Source organism: Boleophthalmus pectinirostris, unplaced genomic scaffold, assembly GCF_026225935.1.
Source record: "Boleophthalmus pectinirostris isolate CB_2022bp ecotype Guang Dong unplaced genomic scaffold, ASM2622593v1 HiC_scaffold_7, whole genome shotgun sequence".
In the NCBI taxonomy this organism is placed as follows: domain Eukaryota; kingdom Metazoa; phylum Chordata; class Actinopteri; order Gobiiformes; family Gobiidae; genus Boleophthalmus; species Boleophthalmus pectinirostris.
The window spans coordinates 7,126,687-7,147,551 of record NW_026571473.1 but is presented as its reverse complement, the minus strand read 5'-3'; the positions used below and the strand labels follow the sequence as shown (position 1 = coordinate 7,147,551).

General features: G+C 36.9%; 1 protein-coding gene across 1 annotated transcript in view; it reads left to right on the top strand.

The window, feature by feature from the left end:
• Positions 1–19,955, top strand: part of si:ch73-61d6.3 (occludin) — a 44,344-nt gene extending 24,389 nt beyond the window's left edge. Inside the window, exons 5-9 of the mRNA XM_020933407.2 lie at positions 6,280–6,443; positions 10,057–10,263; positions 12,801–12,972; positions 14,245–14,286; positions 15,653–19,955. Coding sequence (XP_020789066.1) covers positions 6,280–6,443; positions 10,057–10,263; positions 12,801–12,972; positions 14,245–14,286; positions 15,653–15,754 — 687 coding nt within the window. The 3' untranslated portion in view covers positions 15,755–19,955. The remainder of the gene's footprint in view (positions 1–6,279; positions 6,444–10,056; positions 10,264–12,800; positions 12,973–14,244; positions 14,287–15,652) is intronic.
• The last annotated feature ends 910 nt before the right edge of the window (positions 19,956–20,865 follow it).

The following is a 20,865-nucleotide window of genomic DNA, read 5'->3' as shown; positions in this document are numbered from 1 at the left end:
AAGCAGGTGGTGGACTCTCCACCAGAAAAGTAAAATAATACACCTTGAATCACTGAAGTATAATAAGATCTGGAAGGTGAACCCAAGATGGTGTTGTATTGTTTTCAATGGTCTGTGCTCATCAGATTTTTACTTCCACATTATTTCCTGAATACTGGGCTTGGGCTACAAAATGTGTGACATTAGAAATGTGCAGTTTTGACCAATCAGAGCGAGAGCTGTTAGAGTGAAGTGAGCGCAGGCTCAGAGCGGGACGAGGCTAACGCTTACAAAGCAAAATTTTAGATGCTTTGACTTTTTAAAAATTTAAAATTAAAAAAGCTCATATTGTAAAAATACAGAAGAATCCCTACAAAATCTAACCCTATTGAAAGCTGTTGATGCCCTGTCAGCCAAACATGGGCAGTTTGATTTATTTAAAAAATGCCTTGCGTTCTATGGGACAGTTCTTCTTGGGCCGAAGCTCCCGAGAGCTGCAGCACCTATAGAGCGTCCACTAATCGATTTCGCTCGTGGACAGACGGGGACTGTCTTATCCAATTCTTATTATAGATCCATCCCCTTAATACGATATGTGGAATGTGGAACATGTGGAACATTCCAGGCAAAGTGATAACATCTCCATAGAGAAAAAATAAATGCAAGATGCATAAGTTTAAAGCCATACTCTAGAACATTCTTCGTAATAACATCCCCACAGAGGAAGCACCCCACCAGAAAAGTTCCACAGTGCACCTTTAAGACAATAGCACAGATGTTATTGTGAGCCGTATCCTCCTCCGTGCTCCAGTGCTCTCAGGTCTATAGGCTGCGCTCTGGCCCTGCAGCTGCCGCTCTGAGGGGGCATTGTTCAGATTCTTGGATGAATAAACTCTTCACATGAGAGGCTCCGACCACAGGGGGCCTCCACCCACCTCCGCCCAGACTCTGCTGCTGTTCTGGGGTGAGGTCTATGGAGAGGGCCCAGCAAAACTCACAGGAATTTGGGCGTTTGGGGTGGTTTAAACTGGAGTAACTCATTGTGTAACTTACTTGGAAATCTGAAACATGCATCTGATAAAATTAGGCCATTACGTTTGACTTGGTTTATCAGTAGTTTTTGGGATTACACCGATGCCAGTATTTTTTGCATTTTTATAAAGGTTTGTCTTATGGTTTAAAACATGCCTGTTAATGTCCTGTTAATGTTCAAGGATCAAGTACCACACAAAACATGAATGGACTCAAGAAGAAATTCATTTTTTTCATGTGTTTGCATTTGCACATATACATATTCATTTTTGTCATGTGTTTGCATTTGCACACACAGCTGATGAATCATATCCATGACCAGAGACGAATGAGGCTCAGAGTTCAGTGATTTTGCCACTTCTTTAACCTATCTGTGGAGAGGCGAGCCTAATACAACTGTAATGAAATAAATGCTACAGGTTTGAATCTAATCCAGGTGTTGCTCAGAGGCTTGGCGTAGTTATGACGGTGCTCGATGACGTATTTATGTGGGTTGATGTAAACGAAAACTTTTTTGAAAATGATGCTGTGTGCATGATGTTATTTTGGAAAATGGAGGGAGGGAAATATTCATTTCTCAACATACCCGGCTATGTGTAAACTTAGCATCAAATGAGCAACAAAAGTGTAGAAAAGGCCCTTATTTAGAAGATTTTACAGCAAATGAGTTTTAATATTTTAATCAGTCTTTTTAAATAACATTAATAATAATAATAATGAATTCATCTTATACAACGCTTTTCTAGAAGCTCAAAGTCACTTTACAATTTGGTGCATTATTCAGTCACATTATACTTACTACTGCCAATCTGCGCCATCCACCAACACTCTCACACACACGCACGCACGCGCACACACACACACACACACACAGACACCACATTCATACTAGAAAATGTGGGTGAAGTGTCTTGCCCAAGCACAGAATAAAATTTTTGCCACTGGTGCCCCACTAAAAAGGATATTTGTAAGGGTGATTGTATTCCCTACAGTCTCTTATCCAAGCACTAACCCGGCCCGACCCTGCTTAGCATCTGACATAAGATGAGATGAGGCTTTGACAAGGAGGTTTGTTCACAATTATTGACCGTAGCCATGAAATTCTAATTTGACAATCTCCCAAACAACGATATATCTTTCTAGGCCTGTCACGATAATTACTATATCGACTTAATATATAAACACTGGAACAGTTTTTTTAAGGTCAGTATTTATTGTATTTTTCTTTGTGCTACTGGGAAATATTTGGTAATTTTTGGTTGTATGATAAGATTTAAGCTGTAAAAAGTTGAATAAATGACTTCCATGACGCATTACAGACACAAACTAAGTACTGACGTGTCATTCTGCCATTTATTTAGTGCAGCTCATGATTTTTTAACAATATTGTACATTTAGAATTATTTTTGTGGCTTAAATCTGCTCTGCTTATTGTGTCAGTGGCATAAATTTGTTTCAGTATTACATTTTTGTGTCTATATTAACTTCAGCAATATATCACACTTCAAAATTTGGCCTATATCTTTCACCTTTTTCCAGTATTACCAACCTTTAGTTTTATATACTTAACAATCTTCACACAACCTCCATTTTAGTTACAAAGACAATGATATCCTGTTTGTTTGTGTTATTATGGTCCCTTTGCCAGTGGTACACGTGACAACCTAGAGTCCCACTAACTAACATGTGATCCTTTATACTCCTGCGTGCCGGGGTCCTAGAGTCCTGTAATCATTGATCAAGTGTTTACAGTTTTAGTTTCAACCCTGAAAAGTGTCCACAGAGGAGGCTTCTCTGTCACTGACTGAATTCTTTGTCCATTGCAATTTGAGCTCTCAGGAAGAACCAGGAGATACAGATTAAGACTGGCATGTTTACATCTGGGACAGTGGCTTTTCACTGGACATGTGTTTTGCTCAATTTTAATTTCCAACAGGACTTTTGAACCAGACCAGGACTAGGCCAGGACTAGACCAGGACTAAACCAGGACTAGACCAGGACTAGACTAAACTTAGACTTAGGGCGCTTTCACACCACTAGTTCAATTATTTGGTCCTCACCAGGCAATAAAATAGTTAGTATGTAGCATATAGACTCCAGTGTGGTCCTTTCACACCTGCCAAAACTGGTCTCATTGACAAATATCCCAAGCTATACGGATTCGACTGCCCTCCCATGATGCATTTTGTATAGTTTAGTTTGTATAGTTTGGACCTACTATCTATGGTGTGGACCCGAGTTCAGTTTGCATTCTAACCAGAGGGACCGCACCAGAGTTTGGCATTTGTTGTGGAGTTCGCCGTAAATCAAAAGGACCAAGACCTCAAAAAAGAAGTGGTCTCGGTCCGCTTGATTTAGTGCGGATCCAAGTGTGATTGATGCTTTCACATCAACAAAAACAAACTGACCTAAGAGCTTTTGGTTCAAATGGAACGTTTGGTGCGCACCAACTACTGTCAGTGTGAAAGCACCCTTAGACTTAGACAAACTTTATTGATCCACAAGGGGAATAACTTGGACACAGTTGCATTATACACATCACATTATATTACAGTAACAGAGTAAAAAAAAATGGTGCCAAAAAAACAAAAAAACCCCAAACAAAAACAAAAAAGAATTAGACCTAAAGCACATCAAAACCAGGATTACTTAGTCCTGATTTAGAGGCATTTAGAGACATGGTTTAGTCCCAGTTTAGTCCAGGTTTAGTCCCGATGTAGTCCTTATTTTCATGTTTGCATTTGTAAAGTGTAAATGTAAACACTTCCTGTACTGTAGTTTAAAGTCCAGTCATCTATTATGCCTTTATGACTGAATGGCCCTTTCACTGTTTGATATTACTATAAAGTAGGTCAACACATCTGTCCTATATTACACAAAATGGACTCTTGTGATCTTTAAACCATGTTATAATGTTGTTTACTCATCAGAAACATACCTGAGTTGTGTTTTGTTTCATTCACACATGTATGTGTAATCCTTTATTATTAGTTAACAGCTCCTTTTACCTTTAGTTCAGTAGAGATTGGCAATTCAAGGTCTGAAATTAGCCAAATGATTCTAGTGAAGGTGTATGGAGTTCACAAAACACAGTGGAGTACTTTCTGTATTACTCATGACATCACAAGGTGGGACAGAGTGCTTTCTGTTTGAGAGAAGAATTTGAGAGAATATTTGTTTGTTAAACATGTGTGAATGAAACAAAACACAACTCAGGTCTGTTTGTGATGCGGAAACAACATTAAAAGAAAGATCAGAAAATTGCGTAACACGGGCCCTTTCAAAAACAACCCTTCAAACATTATGAGGCCATCCACCCATTGTTTCATCTCTCTGTTTGTACAGTGTGTAACTTATTTAACTTACTAATCATTATCTTACAGGACATAAAGTAAGTTAAATAAATAGCCTTTTCTTCATATGGTTTAGATGCTCGGGGTCATATTGGGGCCGTGGTTGTTTGTAGAACTTTACTGTGGTGAACCAAGCAGACAATCCTCTATTTAGAGAAGAGACATTACACAGCTCACTGCCTCTTCTAACCTCACTCATTTGTCTTGTAGAAAGAGTTAATTAGTTAAATTAGTTTGATTATTACCATGGTTACTCTTTACATGGCAAATATAATTGACCTACAACATTAGGGAACCTTTTTTCTTTTGTATTTTATTTTACTACACGTGTTTTAATTACTCAAAAAATATCATCAAACATCTCTTCTTACTTTTAATGGGTACGCCTCTCCACAGATTTGGTCTGTCTTCTTGACTTGGCAGTATTACCTGCTTGTCTTTATGGAGATTAATGCCAGTCTACAGAACATCTCAATTTTATTTATCTTTTATACAAAAAAAGTCCAGTGAAAGTATTACACAAACAGAACAATAACAACAACTGCACAGGTCCATATAAAATATTAAAAACAGGTGTAATTGTGTCTATAAATTATGAAATTGCAGGAGTGGCACCAATTTATCCCATTATAATTTTTTATTAATTACAGAGCCCTACTTTAAGGTAATAAAAGAGCTGATACACACAATATTTTCAAACATAAGTCTGGTCATCAGTTCTATGTTATCTGTATTTGATATCCTTATCTGCATCCACCGGCCTTTACCTGCTTTAATTCTTCAAAGAGGAACTCCAGTGACCTTAATAAAGACTGAATAAAAGTGGATAAGGTAGCCGATATGCCTCTTAATAATTTTGATTTCAAAGTAAACTCACTTCCGTTAAAGCGATAACTAAAGTCATCTGCTTCCTCTGACTGTTCATACCTCATTGTGATTGGTTAGATCCATCTGTCATACACTCAGAGCTTGGCTGAGGCTGACCAATAAGAGGAGTGGGAAAAACTGTTTTTGTGTGAGCTCAGAGCTGCATTAAAGAGTGAATCATGATATGGATTTGCCTAAAATAGTATAATGAGATCACAATTCAGTTTTTATCACCATATTGCCCAGGCCTAACTCTGAAAAACAATATACCAATTTAAAAAAAGAAATACATCACAAAAGAGGATAGTACAAGAACAACGATAATACTTTTTATCATAACAGGAAGATCTCGAAAATGCTGGACAGTAAAGCTACAGTATGTAATGATTTGCAAAAGAAAGTATATGCTTTTTCATGATGTGAGTGTTTACTGCGCTGAAAAACATGCATTCTTACTTGGGCTTGCATCTCCACAAACCTGACTCTTATTTAGCCTAGCCTCATTTCTTACAATTTTCTTAAAACATCTGTATCTTTTGGAGAATGTTTCGAAGTGTGGTTTAACTTTATATTTCCATGGAATTGTGCCAGAAAGTTACATACTACAACTTTAAGGGTGCACTGTGTAACCTTTTCAGTGGAGGGTCCGCTACCTGCTTGTCTTCATGGAGATGTTCTTACTTTGTCTAGAACGTTCCACAGTAGAGATTAAACCTATCTCAAGTGAGACAACAGACTACAGGTTACATTACAGGTCAGATCTGTGGAGGGTCGGCCCTATTCACAGAGAGAATTATTGTATTTTTTTTAAGCAACAGAAACACGTGGAATGAATAAAAGCAAGATAGATGTGTTTAATGTCATACCAACAACAAAACATATCCATGGAGACAAGCACGAGAGGGGATTCCACCAGAAAAGTTGCACAGTGCACCTTTAAAGACCTTGGCATAAACTGAACTACTTTTATTTGAGTGAGATTTCTGCTCCTTTTTGCTATTTATTTGTGTTTTTGCTGAGTCAGTTCCTGTTTCCTCTCCGCTGTAGGTGAACAATGTGGAGGAAAATCGCAGTATACAGGACGCTCCCACTCTGCTGGTGTCCGAGAAGGGGGCAGGGCTTCTCAACGCCTCAGCCAATAGCGTGCTGTCCTACCCCGCGGCCAGAACGGACATCGGCTCCTTTGATGGGGACACCTTCAACAACAATGAGTGAGTCACGCCCTGTGTATACACTGAGCCCCACTGTTAATATGGGAACGTGCTTACAGGGGCTCTCTCTGTAATAAGAAATTTGGATTTTTCCACAGAAATATTGTTCCTTTGGCTAAAAGATTCCACAGTATGGTCTAAAACTTAACTATCTCCATGGACACAATGTTCTAAAATATTATTTAAACTTTCTGTTCTCATGAAATCAAGCAGGTGATGTTCCACCTCCAGAAAGTTACAATACCATGTTAATATTGAGGAAATTTATAAAATAAATATAGGTGTGGGAGATTTTCGTCACCTGACAAGCTCGAGATCAAACAGTGACAGTCAATGCATGCACATTCTGTGGCGCAGTTAAGGACAGCAAAATGACTAGTGTTAAAGTATGAAAATTTGACAGTGTGTATTTTTCAAAGAACAGTGGATGACTGATTATTTTTTATGTTCAGTGTAAGGACTGTGCATGTAAAGAAAGTGTGGCGGTTTTCAAAGAATATAATCTGCGTCGTCAGGGTCAGGGTCATACAGTTCTGTTGACCCGAGCCCAGCCCCCATCACAATCAGGAGCCATAATTTGGTCCCCAGAGAAAAAAAGTTTGGTGACCCCTGATGTAAACCATGACCCTACGCTGATAGGTCACACTTCACTGTGATTGGTTAAATCCACCTGTCACTCACTCAACAATGCTTCAGGTATTTTAAAGGTCCTATGTTACTCAAAAGTGACTCTTGTGAACTTTCAGCCCTATTATAATGTTGTTACCTCCTCAAACAGCTACATTTTACCTTTTGTTGAGTAGAGATGGGAAATTCCAGGGTTGAAATTATCCATATAATTTTAGTTAAGGTATATGGATTTTAAAAACACTTTGGAGCACTTCCTGTATTATCACATGACATCACAAGGTGGAACAGAGTGTTTTTAGTTTGAGAGAAGCACTCAGCCTAAATGAGTGTGTGTTAACATGTGAATGAAACACAACACAACTCCAGGTCTGCAGGTGATGAGAAAACAACATTATAACATAGATCAGAAAATAATGTAATATGGGACCTTTACACTTAAACTCAATTGAAAATACTCGTTGACTAGTCCGCTACTAAAGTAATTGTAAGTTTCATCCCTTCAGACTTTATTACACTGACCTGCTCACACTGAACCACGTGACTCAGTGCAGCCATATCTAATCACAGTCTGTGCTTAAACCCATTGAAACATATTGTCCAAGTCCCAACTACAAGCTGAGACCTTTGAGCTGCTGCCAGATGAACTCGTGTTTATTGGACTGTACTGAGAATAGAAGAGACATGAAAACACTTAACAGCCTCTTGAAACAGCCCTTTAAAAGCTATTTTGATCTGTACTGACCTGGTTTAAGGTAATGACTAATTCAACTGCAAAACATGTCATATACTCTTGACTTGAGTAATGTGGTACTCTAGTGTTTTGTCATTCATTCATTCTTGTTGTTGTAGCTGATAACTGATATTTTTGAACATTAAAGTTCCTATATTACACAAAATTGACTCTTGTGAGCTTTTAGCCATTTTAGAATGTCATTACCTCCTAAAATACCTGGAGTTGTGTTTTGTTTTATTCACACATGTTTGAGTAACCCTTTATTATTAGTCTGTCTACATCTCCAGAGCTGAAAATACTCAGTTCCACCACTGAAATGATAGTAGTTTTCAAGTTAACAACTACCTTTTAGTTTTTGTTCAGTAGAGATTGGCAACTCCAGGCTTGAAATGATCCAAATGATTCTGGTGAAGGTGTATGGAGTTTAAAAACACAGTGGAGCACCCTCTGTACAGTCATCCCTCACTATAAAACGGTTCACCTTTCGCGGCCACGCTTTTTGATTGATAGCATTTATATAGCGCCTTTCAAGATACCCAAAGCGCTTAAATAAGATTGATTGATTTGATTTGATTTGATTGAAAATTTGATTTCACTTTTTTTTTGTTTTTAGCAATTTTGCATGCAATTTATTTTATTTTTTTTAACAGCCTATGAACACGCATTGTGTCCCTCCTAACTGGCTAAGGGACTGTAGATCATTGTCAATCAATCTCCTCTGTGCCGTGTCTCAGTACAGAATGTGTTCAGTTTGCCAAATTTACATAAATGTTGGATCTCTAGCACTGTGATTCTGAAGTGCCTGACAAAACTCACAATGTCGACGCAATGTTCTGCACCGACAAAAGGCCAATTTACGGTCCAGCGTCAAATCGTCTGCGTCATGGCTTAGCTAATTAGCATAAACAACGTGCTCAAAAAACAGCTCGCTCCTTTTGCCCTGACGCGGTTTAGCTTCTGTATAAAAAGGACACAGTCTTAAAAAGGAAACAACTCAGTGGAATATGTGTGTTCTTTCTGTGACAGAGGGATATTGTACTAATGGTGAGTCTGTTCTGTGCTTTTATTGCGTTAGAGATGGTTCATGTTAAACTTTTCAGAGATTATACATCTGCAGGTAGACTGTATATATGAATTATGAATGGACATATATCGTCGCCCCCTAGCGTTTTGGCGGTGAATTACTTTGCGATGCATAGACCTCGACGCAGATCCATAAATGAAAAACGATGGCAACAAGGCGACGCCTGCAGTGCGCGTTGAGTCGACGCAGAACTATACTTCACCCTAAAGACTCCTGTGCTCACACCCAAAAGGCAGAGGAAGATGCAAACCATCTCACAAAAAGTTGGACTTTTCCTCTCCTCAATCTTATATTACATATTTTCAAAACAACCTCTGTTTTCATTGGCACCAGCACAAACCCACTGCTATGTACTTTTGTTCTGCAATTAAATGTTTTAATCAGTGATACACCTTTGATTCAACAGCGTTGGATATTCTTTTTGGTACTTGCAGATTCTAATGTGGTGACGTTTACAGCAACATCAGCTCCCTATGGGCACTGTCATTTTCTAACACAGAAATCAGCAAACTTGTTCATTTTAATAAATAATTTTAGATGAATATTGCGATTTAAAATGCCAAAATTATAACATAGTGCTTCACAGATGTCATAGATTATAACAACATAGCAGAAACAAGCACAATAGGTTATCTTTAAATCTTTAGCAAAGCCCACAAAAACAGTAAAAAGGTTGTAGTTAATATATCAACTATAAACAGTATATTGTGCTGTTTGTTGAGGCAGAGGAATCCTGAGGCCTCTGTCAGTCTCATATCTGCAGCAGGATTTGGATTCTTCTGTAAATCCCTCCATCCGACAAAATGAAGCATGTTTCCTCTGTTATTAAAATGTCCAGGGCCGTTTATGGAGGTGGGGGTTGACAAAAACACTACTCACGCACAGCTACCATAACGTTAATATTACTCAAGTAGAAGTGCCAGAGGGGAGCCGTTCGTACATTATTTTAGTGGTAGGAGAATCTGGAGTATACAATGGTAACACAGGGAGAACATGCAAACTCCACACAGAATGCCTTTTTTTTTTTTTATATATAGGGACAGCTACAAAAAAACATCATAGTGCTTATATCGGGAGCTAATTCTTGAGACATCCAGCTGGACTAAAACTAAATTGAATCAAAACAACTGGACTTACTTTTAACCCTTGTCCTTGTGTTTGTGCAGATACACAGAGAGACTGACCCGTCCCTCTGTAGTGTCCCAGGGTCGGATCAGCTCCAGATCCTCAGACGAGACCACGACCCGAAAACCGTCCGCCCACCGAGGAAAGAGACGCCGACGGAACCCCGACTGGGAGGAGTCACAGTACGAGACGGAGTACACCACCGGGGGGGAGACGGGCAATGAGCTGGACATGGAGGAGTGGGACAGGTCAGTATAAACAAATGCGTTGATAAACTGACACGCAATCTACCTTTGATTTGCCAAATAAAAAGCTGCAGTGTGTAGCGCGATCTAGATTTTGTTTTAGATACTGCAAGCACAACCAAAGTCGAATATGAGATGTTATGAAGGTAGTTTCATTCCATCTCCGATTCTACACATTTGAAGGTCCTATATTGCCTATATACTACATTGACTCTTGTGAGATTTAAGCCATGTTACAATGTTGTTACCTCCTCAGAAACTTACCTGGAGTTGTGTTTTGTTTCATTCACTATTTCCATGTTGGCACTTTTGGAGTGCTGAACCGCTTGAGGGAAGCATCACTCCTTTCGAACCGGTCCCGGGTCCCAGCCATTCCAGACCACTTTGGAAAGTAATACCTCCAGCCGTATGCTTTGGACCCCTAAAAGAGGGCGGTACTGATTGCTTTATGCAATGGAAACACTCATGGTCCATGCTGTCTCGTCCCGTACTGGCCCTATGGAAACGAGGCTTATAACAGAAAACAGCGTAACATGAGCCCTTTAAGCAAACGTTCAAAGCTGATTGAAGTGTCATTGGACAGTGGAACAAGATGAAAAGTCTAACTTTTGTTAAAACCAGAATGAAAAGCACAGAAATCTTTCTCTCCACAAATATACAAAGCTGAAGGATTCTCGTAAATTCACCCAGACCCAGTTTCTAAACCTGTCCCAAAAGTCATAACCAAAAGTCATAATCTTAACCAAAATACCTGTTTCTACTCCTAGCATTAAAGTAGTTGTGAAACAATATATTGCCAAAAATGCAAAGAAGACGCAAGTTTATAAATGTGTATATATGCACAGAGAAAATAAGATAAAATAATAAGTAAATATAATCATTTGATAAATACAGTTCTGGCCTGCATTCGGTCCCCAAAATATTGAAGCAAAGCCACTACTTTATTTCACTATTCCTTTAACATGATTCACAAAACTACAAATACATTATAAGAGGTGTATGCTACCTAAGTAATTTTAAATCGTCACGATTTGACCAAAAATAGCTGATATTTTGATCCTTTTCACCTTGTTCTGTGATAACCTGTGACCTTACAGTGTGCTGCTATGTACAGAATAAACCACAAATCCCCTCTTACAGTAATGTACTTGCATAGTCCTTATACAGTCAGAAGTGTACTTTAAGCTGCCTTTAAACTGTCTGAAATATGAATGTTATGTGGCAGAGGGAGACAGATTGCACTCCAATTCCCAGAGTCCTTTGGGATAAGACCTCAATACTCAGATTTAGAAATAACCAGTCCCTCTTGACAATTGACTCAATGCTGTGGTATAGTTTTATCATACACATCTAAATTACATGAGATTAGAGTCTTATTATTGCACAAATGTCTATGGGAAAAACTGCTTTGGTCTGCTGTAGTGTGAGGAGAGGGTTTAATCTCCTGAGGCATGCCAGTCCCAGTCAGTTCAAACCAAAGAACTGGGCCAAAGGTACAAAACTTCAGCTCATATCAGTTAATAGTTATGTGAATGAAGCGGATAAAACCATGCCAAAGTGTTCTGAATGTGAGTTGGTGCAATTATCAAATTTTAAAGGCTGCTATTATTTAGATTATAGATAGAACAATGAAAAAAATAGCCTGTCTTTTTATTGAAAACTCATTGTACCTGTAGTTTAGAGCATGTTCTGAAATTTTACGGTATTCACTAAATTTGACAATGTGCAATCTGAACAGAATCCTGCTTTTACAACACAAATCTTATCTCTATCTTGTCAACATTTTTCTCAAGATCGTGCAGTCCTGCCAAAGGGTATTAAAAAGGTGCACTGTGTCACTTTTCTGGCAGAAGATCTGCTGCATATTTGTCTCCGTGGAGATGTTATTGCTTTCCCTGAAATGTTCTACAGTAGAGCATTAAAATTCAAAACTTCACACTTCAGAATTCAGTTATTTTTGTTTTTATTGCTTAAAAAATATCATATAAGCGTGACTAGATTAATGTTATACTGTGGAACATTTGAGGTAAAGCTATCTCCATTAGGACATTAAAGTGGCAAGTTGTATAGAACCAACGCAACAAGAAAATACAATTCTGTTAAAGCCACAATATGTTACTTTTTAGCCCCCCCAAAAGAAGAAAAAAAAAGACAAGAATAAAAAGTCCTCCTGCTCATTTCCATGTGAGCGTTATTCCTGTGGCGATAATCTACTACAGCATGGCATAAAACCTCCATGGAATCCGCTACCGGTAACGTGCCACCTCCAAAAAGTTACATACTCTGCATTTAAACATTTTTTTCTTTACACATTTCCATCCAGTTTCCAGTCTGAACCCACAGCTCCCACAGCACCAACTCAATCCAATAGTGGGGGATATGTTAGTCAATTATAGCTCTAAATCTCCCCTTAAGCTTAGCATGGTAACCAGCTTAACATGGGCATAGATCATGTACAATAATCTAATAATAAAATGACTTACTGGGTGACCTCGCTGAACTTTCTCACCTCTCATTCTCACCTCTGCTCATTTTTACAGGATGTACCCAGAGATCACCTCGGATTCCCAGAGACATGATTACAAGGCGGAGTTTGACGCAGATTTGAAGGAGTATAAAAGAATGTGTGCAGACATGGACGACATCAACGACCAGCTGAACAAACTGAGCAGGCAGCTGGATACACTGGACGATACTTCGGACAAATACCAGGTCAGAAACGCGGAGGATGTGGGACTGTGCATGGGGTTAATGGTTTATAGACAGGGATAGACTCTTCCTGTTTGAGTGAGTTAGAGAGTGCAGCTCCATCTAGTGGTACAAGCCTGGTAATACTACTAGCTGTGAAACTGCTCCATGTGTTACACTATTTTATTTTAGGAATTTAACGGGGCAGTATATAAGATTTTGATAAAAAATTTCAGAAACACCAGTCAAAAGTCAAAACCCTCTCATTCAGAGTTTTTTTTTTTATGTTAGATACAAATGGAAATCTAAATCCTTTCATGATCAATGTACATAAGCAACCACATAATTTTTTTAACTGTATGTGTATATATGTGTATTTGGGTGGGTTAATATAAGTTTTTCTTCTTTCTTCCTTTTCAAAAAATGTGCTTCTCTGTTGTTTACAATATATATGTAGTACGTTTATGATTATTGGTTCTCTCTTGGCACAAACTCAAAATAAAAACAAATCAGTCAATCAATATATGAGTCACAATATGAATTATATAGTAAAGAAAAAAATTTAGTAAAGAAAAACTGATATAATATCTACTGAATATTTCTAGACAAAGCAAAGGGTGTCTAGTGGCTACTTTGAGGATTTGAATATAAAATATATATAAAAGAATAACCTGTCAATCCACTAAATCAGTCACATTGTGGTGATGGACTTTATATACACAAGCTCCCCAGCTTCCTTGGGAATCCATGTTTTTTTCACATTTAACACACACTGGTATACATAATATATATGTCAAATGCATGTACATATTTACATATATATACAAATATGTGCCTTGTGGGATTATAATTGAAAATTGAGTCCATCATATCTTAAATATTCTGTGTGAATTGGTCTCAGACTTGTTTTTACTTGTAGTAAGTACAAAGTGAGGAGCTCGTTCTGCTTTCTTCTGTTAGAACTGATTTGATCATGATCCAGTTAAACTGTGATCAATACTCAGCCCTATCAAAAAAAGTCATTAAAAAAACATCTGCCCAACCTTACCTTAAAATACCTAATTTTGTGACCATTCAGTGTTAGTGCCGGGTGAATACAGCCTTTGTTTCCTTATTTGTTGCTTGTGTTGCCAAGGCAGTTACAGTTCGTATTATAATAATCACGCATCTAAGGATTAAAGGTCACTCTATAAATATATAATTTTATATTGGACAGGTGTCATTTTACTGTGTTATCTTTCTATATATGGATGTGTTACGACTGACTTTAATGCTCTAATGGTTGTTTTTCCTCAGGCTGTTGCAGAGGAGTATAATCAACTAAAAGACCTCAAGCGGGTGAGTGAACACACAACAGCGCACTTCAGTACTCTAGACAAATGTTCTTTAAGGCATTGTGTAACTTTTTTGTTGGAGGGCCCGTTAGAAGCTTTTTCTCCATGGAGATGTTATTTTGTTGTCTGGAATGTCCCAAAGTATGGCATTAAAGGAGTGGAGAGACAACCCCACTCACAGTCAGAGGGCCTGTTTTTCTAAGTATTCTGAGCTATAAAACCACCTGTAACTGAATAAATGTAAAGAAGAACTGTTTAATGTCATACTGTGAAGCATTTCAGACAGAGCAATGACGTCCATAGAACCAAGCAGATGACAAACTCTGCACCAGAAAGATTACACAGTGCAGCTTTAAAGTCCATATGAGTAACTTCACTAAAATGTAATGATTTAGTCATTCATTTCTAGGGATGTAACAATAACCAAAATATCGTGATATCATATCGTCAAAAGTCTCACAATAATATCGTGGACCATCACAATATATCGAATTACAAGTCTCTTTGCTTAAATTCATAGTTATTGTGCAGCAATAGTTAAAAAAAAAAAACAGAGGGAACAACATAGACCATAATACTTTGCTCTGTTGAAGTGCAGACTACATAAAGACATAACTGCTAATAATAATAATAATAATAATAATACTTATTAAATTTCGGTTCTTTGGATGATGACCAAACCAAAGTCTTGTGAAGGTTTTTTTTTTTTTTTTTTTTTTTTTAAAGTAGCATATTCACAGTTTTGTTCGCCTTCACCAAAGATCGAAATACATATTGTATTGTGAGAGGCATATAGAGAAAATATCATACCGAAAAATTTGGATATCGTTACATCCCTATTCATTTCATTTATTTTACTTTACTTACTTCAAATTGCCTATTTTATTCAAGTTTTTTTTTTCCTTGTGTGTAAATGGGCATTGCATTTTTGGTAGAGGGATTCTGTTTTAGATCTCAGTGTTATGTCCTATATTTTTGTTTTTGTTTTTTTAAATATTGACCAGATGTACTTTCCTTCTTGTTTCTATGAGTATATCATTGTTCTGCCTGGAATGTTCCACAGTATGACATTAAACATCTCTACTTTACAATTATTCAGTTATAGGTGGTTTCATTGCTCAAAAATACCTAGAAAAACAAACATTCTGACTGTGAGCGGGGTCACCTCTCCCCAGCTCTGACCTGACCTGTAACTTGGTCTGGTTTGGTCTCCAATAAGATAGAATGGTTTAAAATCATACTGTGAAACATTCCAGACAAAGCAATAACATTTAGAAAAGGATTTGACGGACAGTCCACCAGAAAAGTTACACAATGTACCTTTAATATATTACTTATTCAAACTTAAATTTGTTGTTTACTTTTCACAGACACCAGAATACCAGGAGAAAAAGCAACACAGCCGCACACTGAGACACAAACTGTTCCACATCAAGCGAATGGTGAAAAACTACGACAAGAGCCACTCGTGAAGCCAGCCCCCGAGATGCGAACAAAACAACTACACTCCCCCTCTTCAGAGGCCAGACCAAAGTAACACTACCACTGTGTGTGATCATGCTCATTTTAACTGAAGAATATGGACAGTTAAATGCAAATGAGACTAAAACAGAGCTCAAAACAGTAGCACTGCCAATGTAAGGGTTCCATATCAAAATCAATGTATTTTTCGCTTATTACTACATTATAATATTGTTTTTTCTTCAAAAACATGACTGATGTTTCATTTGTGCATGTAAAATCTGAATATTTAATCTCAAAACACTTTCTGACACCACCTTTTGATTTCATTTTGATCATAATATAACTATGCATTGTGTTTCTGGACACTAATAGAGTTAATGCACTATTGTAGCCACAGCTGCCCTGGGGTAGACTGACAGAACCACCAACGCCCACTCACACAGGGTATTCATAGTACAAGGCAAGAAGGATGAAGTGTCTTGCCAAAGAACAACAACAACAACAGTATCGACTAGAGTAGGGTGACCGTCCTCATTTACCCGGGACAGTCCCACTTTTGAGTCCTGTGTCCCCTGTCCCAGCAGATTTATTTAAAACCTGTGATTTGTCCCAGTTTTATACAAGAAATGTCTCAGGTGTCCCTATTTTTGACCAATTTGATCTAAATCAAGACTAAACTAAGACTAAACCATGACTACATCAGGTGTAAACCAGGACTAAAACAGGACTATCACAATGTTTGACCAATCTGATCCCTGCCAACAGTAAAGAGAAGCATAAACTGTCATTTGTTTAGCCAAAATACAGAAAACTATGTTTGCAAATGACCATAAAGCAAAAAAAGGCAATGAAAGTCCCTCAGATTATGACTGACACGAGATTGCACAATATTACACTCTCTTTTCACAATTTTATTTATATCAACCATCCAAACCCGGGAGTGTTCCAGTTTAGAATTTTGAAAATCTGGTCACCCTACACTAGAGTCACTGCAGTTTCACTGTGATACCTTTTATTCTCAGCAGTCTCCCATCAAAGTACTGACCAAGCCCAACCCTGTTTAGCTAAGATCAGGTTTTCTCACCAGAAAAGTTCCATAGTGTGCCCAAAGCTTAAATAATGCAGAACAAATTACCTTAGTAGTAGATTCTGTATCCACTGACAACAAGTTTGGATTTTTTTTACATGCACATCATACTGTGTATCTCATGTCAAAGTGGACTTTTAGCAAACTCCAAATAAGATATTGTTGCCTTGATCAAAATTAGTAATTTAGTCAGTAAACAGTTATTTGTAATTTATTGATTTTAACTATTTTCAGTCTCCCATCCAAACACTGACCAGGCCGAGCCCTGCTTAGCTTCATGGATCAGACAAGAAGAAGAATCAGGCTTTTTCAAGGTGGTAGCCTGTAGGGATGTAACAATAACCAAAATATCATGATATTGCAACATCAAATTCTCACAATAATATCGTGGGCTGTCAAAATATATCAAATTACAAGTTCCTATGCTTAAATGCATGGTTTTATTCTAGCAACAGTTTATAAACATAAGGAACTACATGATTCATTTCAGTGCAGACAATGTGAAGAAATACGTTTTTTACTTGAATTATTGGGATTATCACAGTAATAATACACACCAAAATCTTGTCAAGGTATTTTAAAAGCTAAAAAGTGTCCCATCTACAATTATATTAGTGTCTACAAAATATTGCAATAAATATCGTACAGTGAGATGCATATCATGATAATATCATGATATATGATTTGGATATCATTACATCCCTAGTAAAGCATTCCATTCCATGTAAAGCAATAACCAGAAATGTTCCATAGTGTGCCCAAAGCCTAAATAATGCAGAACAAATTACCTTTAGCAGATTCCGTATCCACTGACAACAAGTTTGTACTGGATTTTGTTTACATACTGTATATCTGATGTCAAAGCAGATAACAGCAAACTCCAAATATAAGACGTTGTTGCCTTCATCAAAGCATAATTGTAATTTATTGATTTTAACTATTTGAAGTAGAAGTAGCATATTTGTATTATTTTTTATTGTTTTATTAACATCTCCATTAACAAAATAAAACAAAATAGAAATTAGTTACATCTACAATATCAAGGATAATATACTAAACCTGTGGTAATAAAGGCAATGCCTGCATCAATTTAAAAACAAAAATAAAATGAGTTTTGTTTTGAATGTTCACATGATCATTTGCAGTAATTGTAAACATAAAAGGCGTGTTTGCATAGATAATCAATAACTATATTTAAAAACACTGGATTGTATTTAAGTCTGGTTTAGTGGTTCAGTAGCAATAACTTATTAAAGGTCCTAGTACAGCACACAAAATTGATTCTTGTGAAGTTTGAGCCATGTTAGAATATTATTACCTCATCAAAAACAGACCTGGAGTTGCGTTTTGTTTCATTCATATGTTTAAGTGATCATTTATTATTAATCTGTCTACATCGCCAAAGCTCAAAACACTCTATTCCACCTTGTGATGTCATGAAGCGGTAGTTTTCAAGTTAATAGCTCCTTTTTTTTTTTTTTGTTTAGTAGAGATTTGCAGTTCCAGAGCTGAAATCATCCAACTGTTTCTAGTGAAAGTGTATGGGGACAAAACACAACTCCAGGTCTGATTTTGATGCGGAAATAACATTATAACATAGATCAGAAAATAGTGTAACATGGGCCTTTTAACTTTTTTGTTCTCAGCAGATAAAGTGTGCACTGATATAAGGAACATAAATAAATATGCATAACTTTATTAGATAGCAATAATTTTATAACATTTTTGCATTACTTAGTTGCATTATGGTACCTTCTTAAAAATTGATCAGGACTAGACCAGAATGCTCTTTTATTCATAATGTTGTGGAGAACTGTGCAGTAAATTCATTCATTCATTTTCGTTTTGTCATAACTGCAGTGAGTGAGACCGAGCAACCGCCAAAAAGATTTTATTTTTATATCGATCACTTAACCAACATCTTTAAAATGTCTTGTTTATTATCATTACTTTAAAAAAACAATGTAATATGTTCAAACGAATGGTATAAATACTATATTTTGTAGTTAATTAATGGAGTTTAACATTCAAAAAGTGTCTTAAAGTGGAACTAAACACTAAATCACCGTTGTTTTGCTTCTAAACTGTGTATATGATGTTCCCGTTCTTCGTCATTTTTGGCAATTTTAGTGCAAACTAGGTAAATTTGCTTCCCTGACCAGCCACTCCCAATGTAGAAGGGACTGGAACCAGACTGTAGAGCATGAAAAACATCTCAAATGTGGAAGATATCTCCATAAATCTCGTAACATTCAGAACTAAATATAACAAATAAACTTTTACCTGAAATAAGTAAGTTTGGTGCTTTGATTGTCGATCAAAATGCGATAAAAATCCGCACTGTTTTTCAGTCCTTCATGGAGACTTTTTCTCCTTTTCACCTTTTTTTCAGGTATGCAGCTATGTTTTTTTTTTATGGGAATAGAGCATGCATCTCTCTGATTGGTTAATCCACATGTCAATCACTGTCTCTGAAATCAGGGAGACAGGACACGGCTCCAGATCCAGACGTTGCGAAGTTTTCTCAAAGTGTGTTGTTCTGGCTGGACAGGAAATAAGTATGCAGCTTTGTGTTGCCTTCAGTGGCCTCTACAACTTCAAGTTGCTGGTGACATTACACAGGACTGCACTGATTACAGCTAGGTGTAGGGACGGAGTGTGAAGTGTGGAGATCTCTTTGACCAATCACACTGTTCCTTATACCTCCAGACCCCGCCCCTCTTCCTCCTTTCACTCTTTTCACGTACTGTCCGGGTTAGAAGCTCTATTTGAAATATTTTTTTTGTGGGCGGAGTTTAGGTGTTTAGTCCCACTTTAAATTCTTTTTTTTTTTTTCTAAATTTGTTGGAGTTTAACGTTCTAAAAATGTCATAATCTAAATGTCAAAGTAGTGTTCACTCGTCAATAAGCTCTTCCATCTGTAACGACTCTGATAATTTGTCTCTAATCTTTGTTAATCTGCTGTACATTTAAACTGTTGATTTTTGGTGCATATTTTTTTTTCTTTTTTTTGTAAACGAAGGACATTTTTTCATTTTACAAACCACTCGTGAGCCATTTATTTTTGTATGAATTTATTTTCTTTATTTTTTGCTTTGTTTGAAATACCATGTTTTTGTTACTTTTTGTTCCATGTTGTCTGAAGATATTTGAATTCATTACATAATAAACATTTCTAATTATGTGTAATTTTATATGTTGTCAAAGGTTTTCTGCAAAAAACTCAACTCCTCTTCTGTCTTGTAAATAATTACACACAATTAGGTATCCTCAAAGGATAAACCACGAGAATGGGAAAAAAAACAACCAGATATGAACTGAGTTATTATCCCTAGTATTTTTGCATTGACTTTTTCTTTCATATATGACTGTGAAGAAAAATAGGTTATAGATTAAGGATAATATACAAAACACAGTACATTAGAAGAGGCTGAGATGTTGTAAGTCCCCTATTTTCAAATAAGAAAAACATGTTCTTGCTTAAGATCAAAATGCAGACCAAAGTTACTGTAATACATTTCATAATCCATGTGTGCACAACTCCTACTCTTGGTTAATATTAACTAGCTGGTGACTGTAATATTAGGTGTGACAGACTTGTTTAACAAATCATCTCACCTGTTTCTTTTAGTTCCTACTAAGTCAGTTCTTTATGGTTAGATTGTGTTCAAATGAAGCTCAGATTCAAGTCTAATAAAACCTCAGACAGAGAGTTATCTTCAGAATATGTTGAGGACATCAGATGTATACATAATTTAGTGACCAGTAATCTGATTAATTAAAATACTCTTAAATACTCTTATGACTTACTTTTTCACTATAACTTGTCAAACACTGTATCTGAAGGAGCGGTGCAATAAACACAAACACTAGAATCTAATAAGTAGATTTTACATGAAAAATCCTAGGAAGTTAATTGCCTTTGACTAAACTGGACTGTGAATCTAAAGCCGAGCTTCCAAGTATTTCCTCAGTGTAGTGAACAGTAAATTCCTCTTTCAATGATCTAGGCACAGCAATGAAGTGTACTTT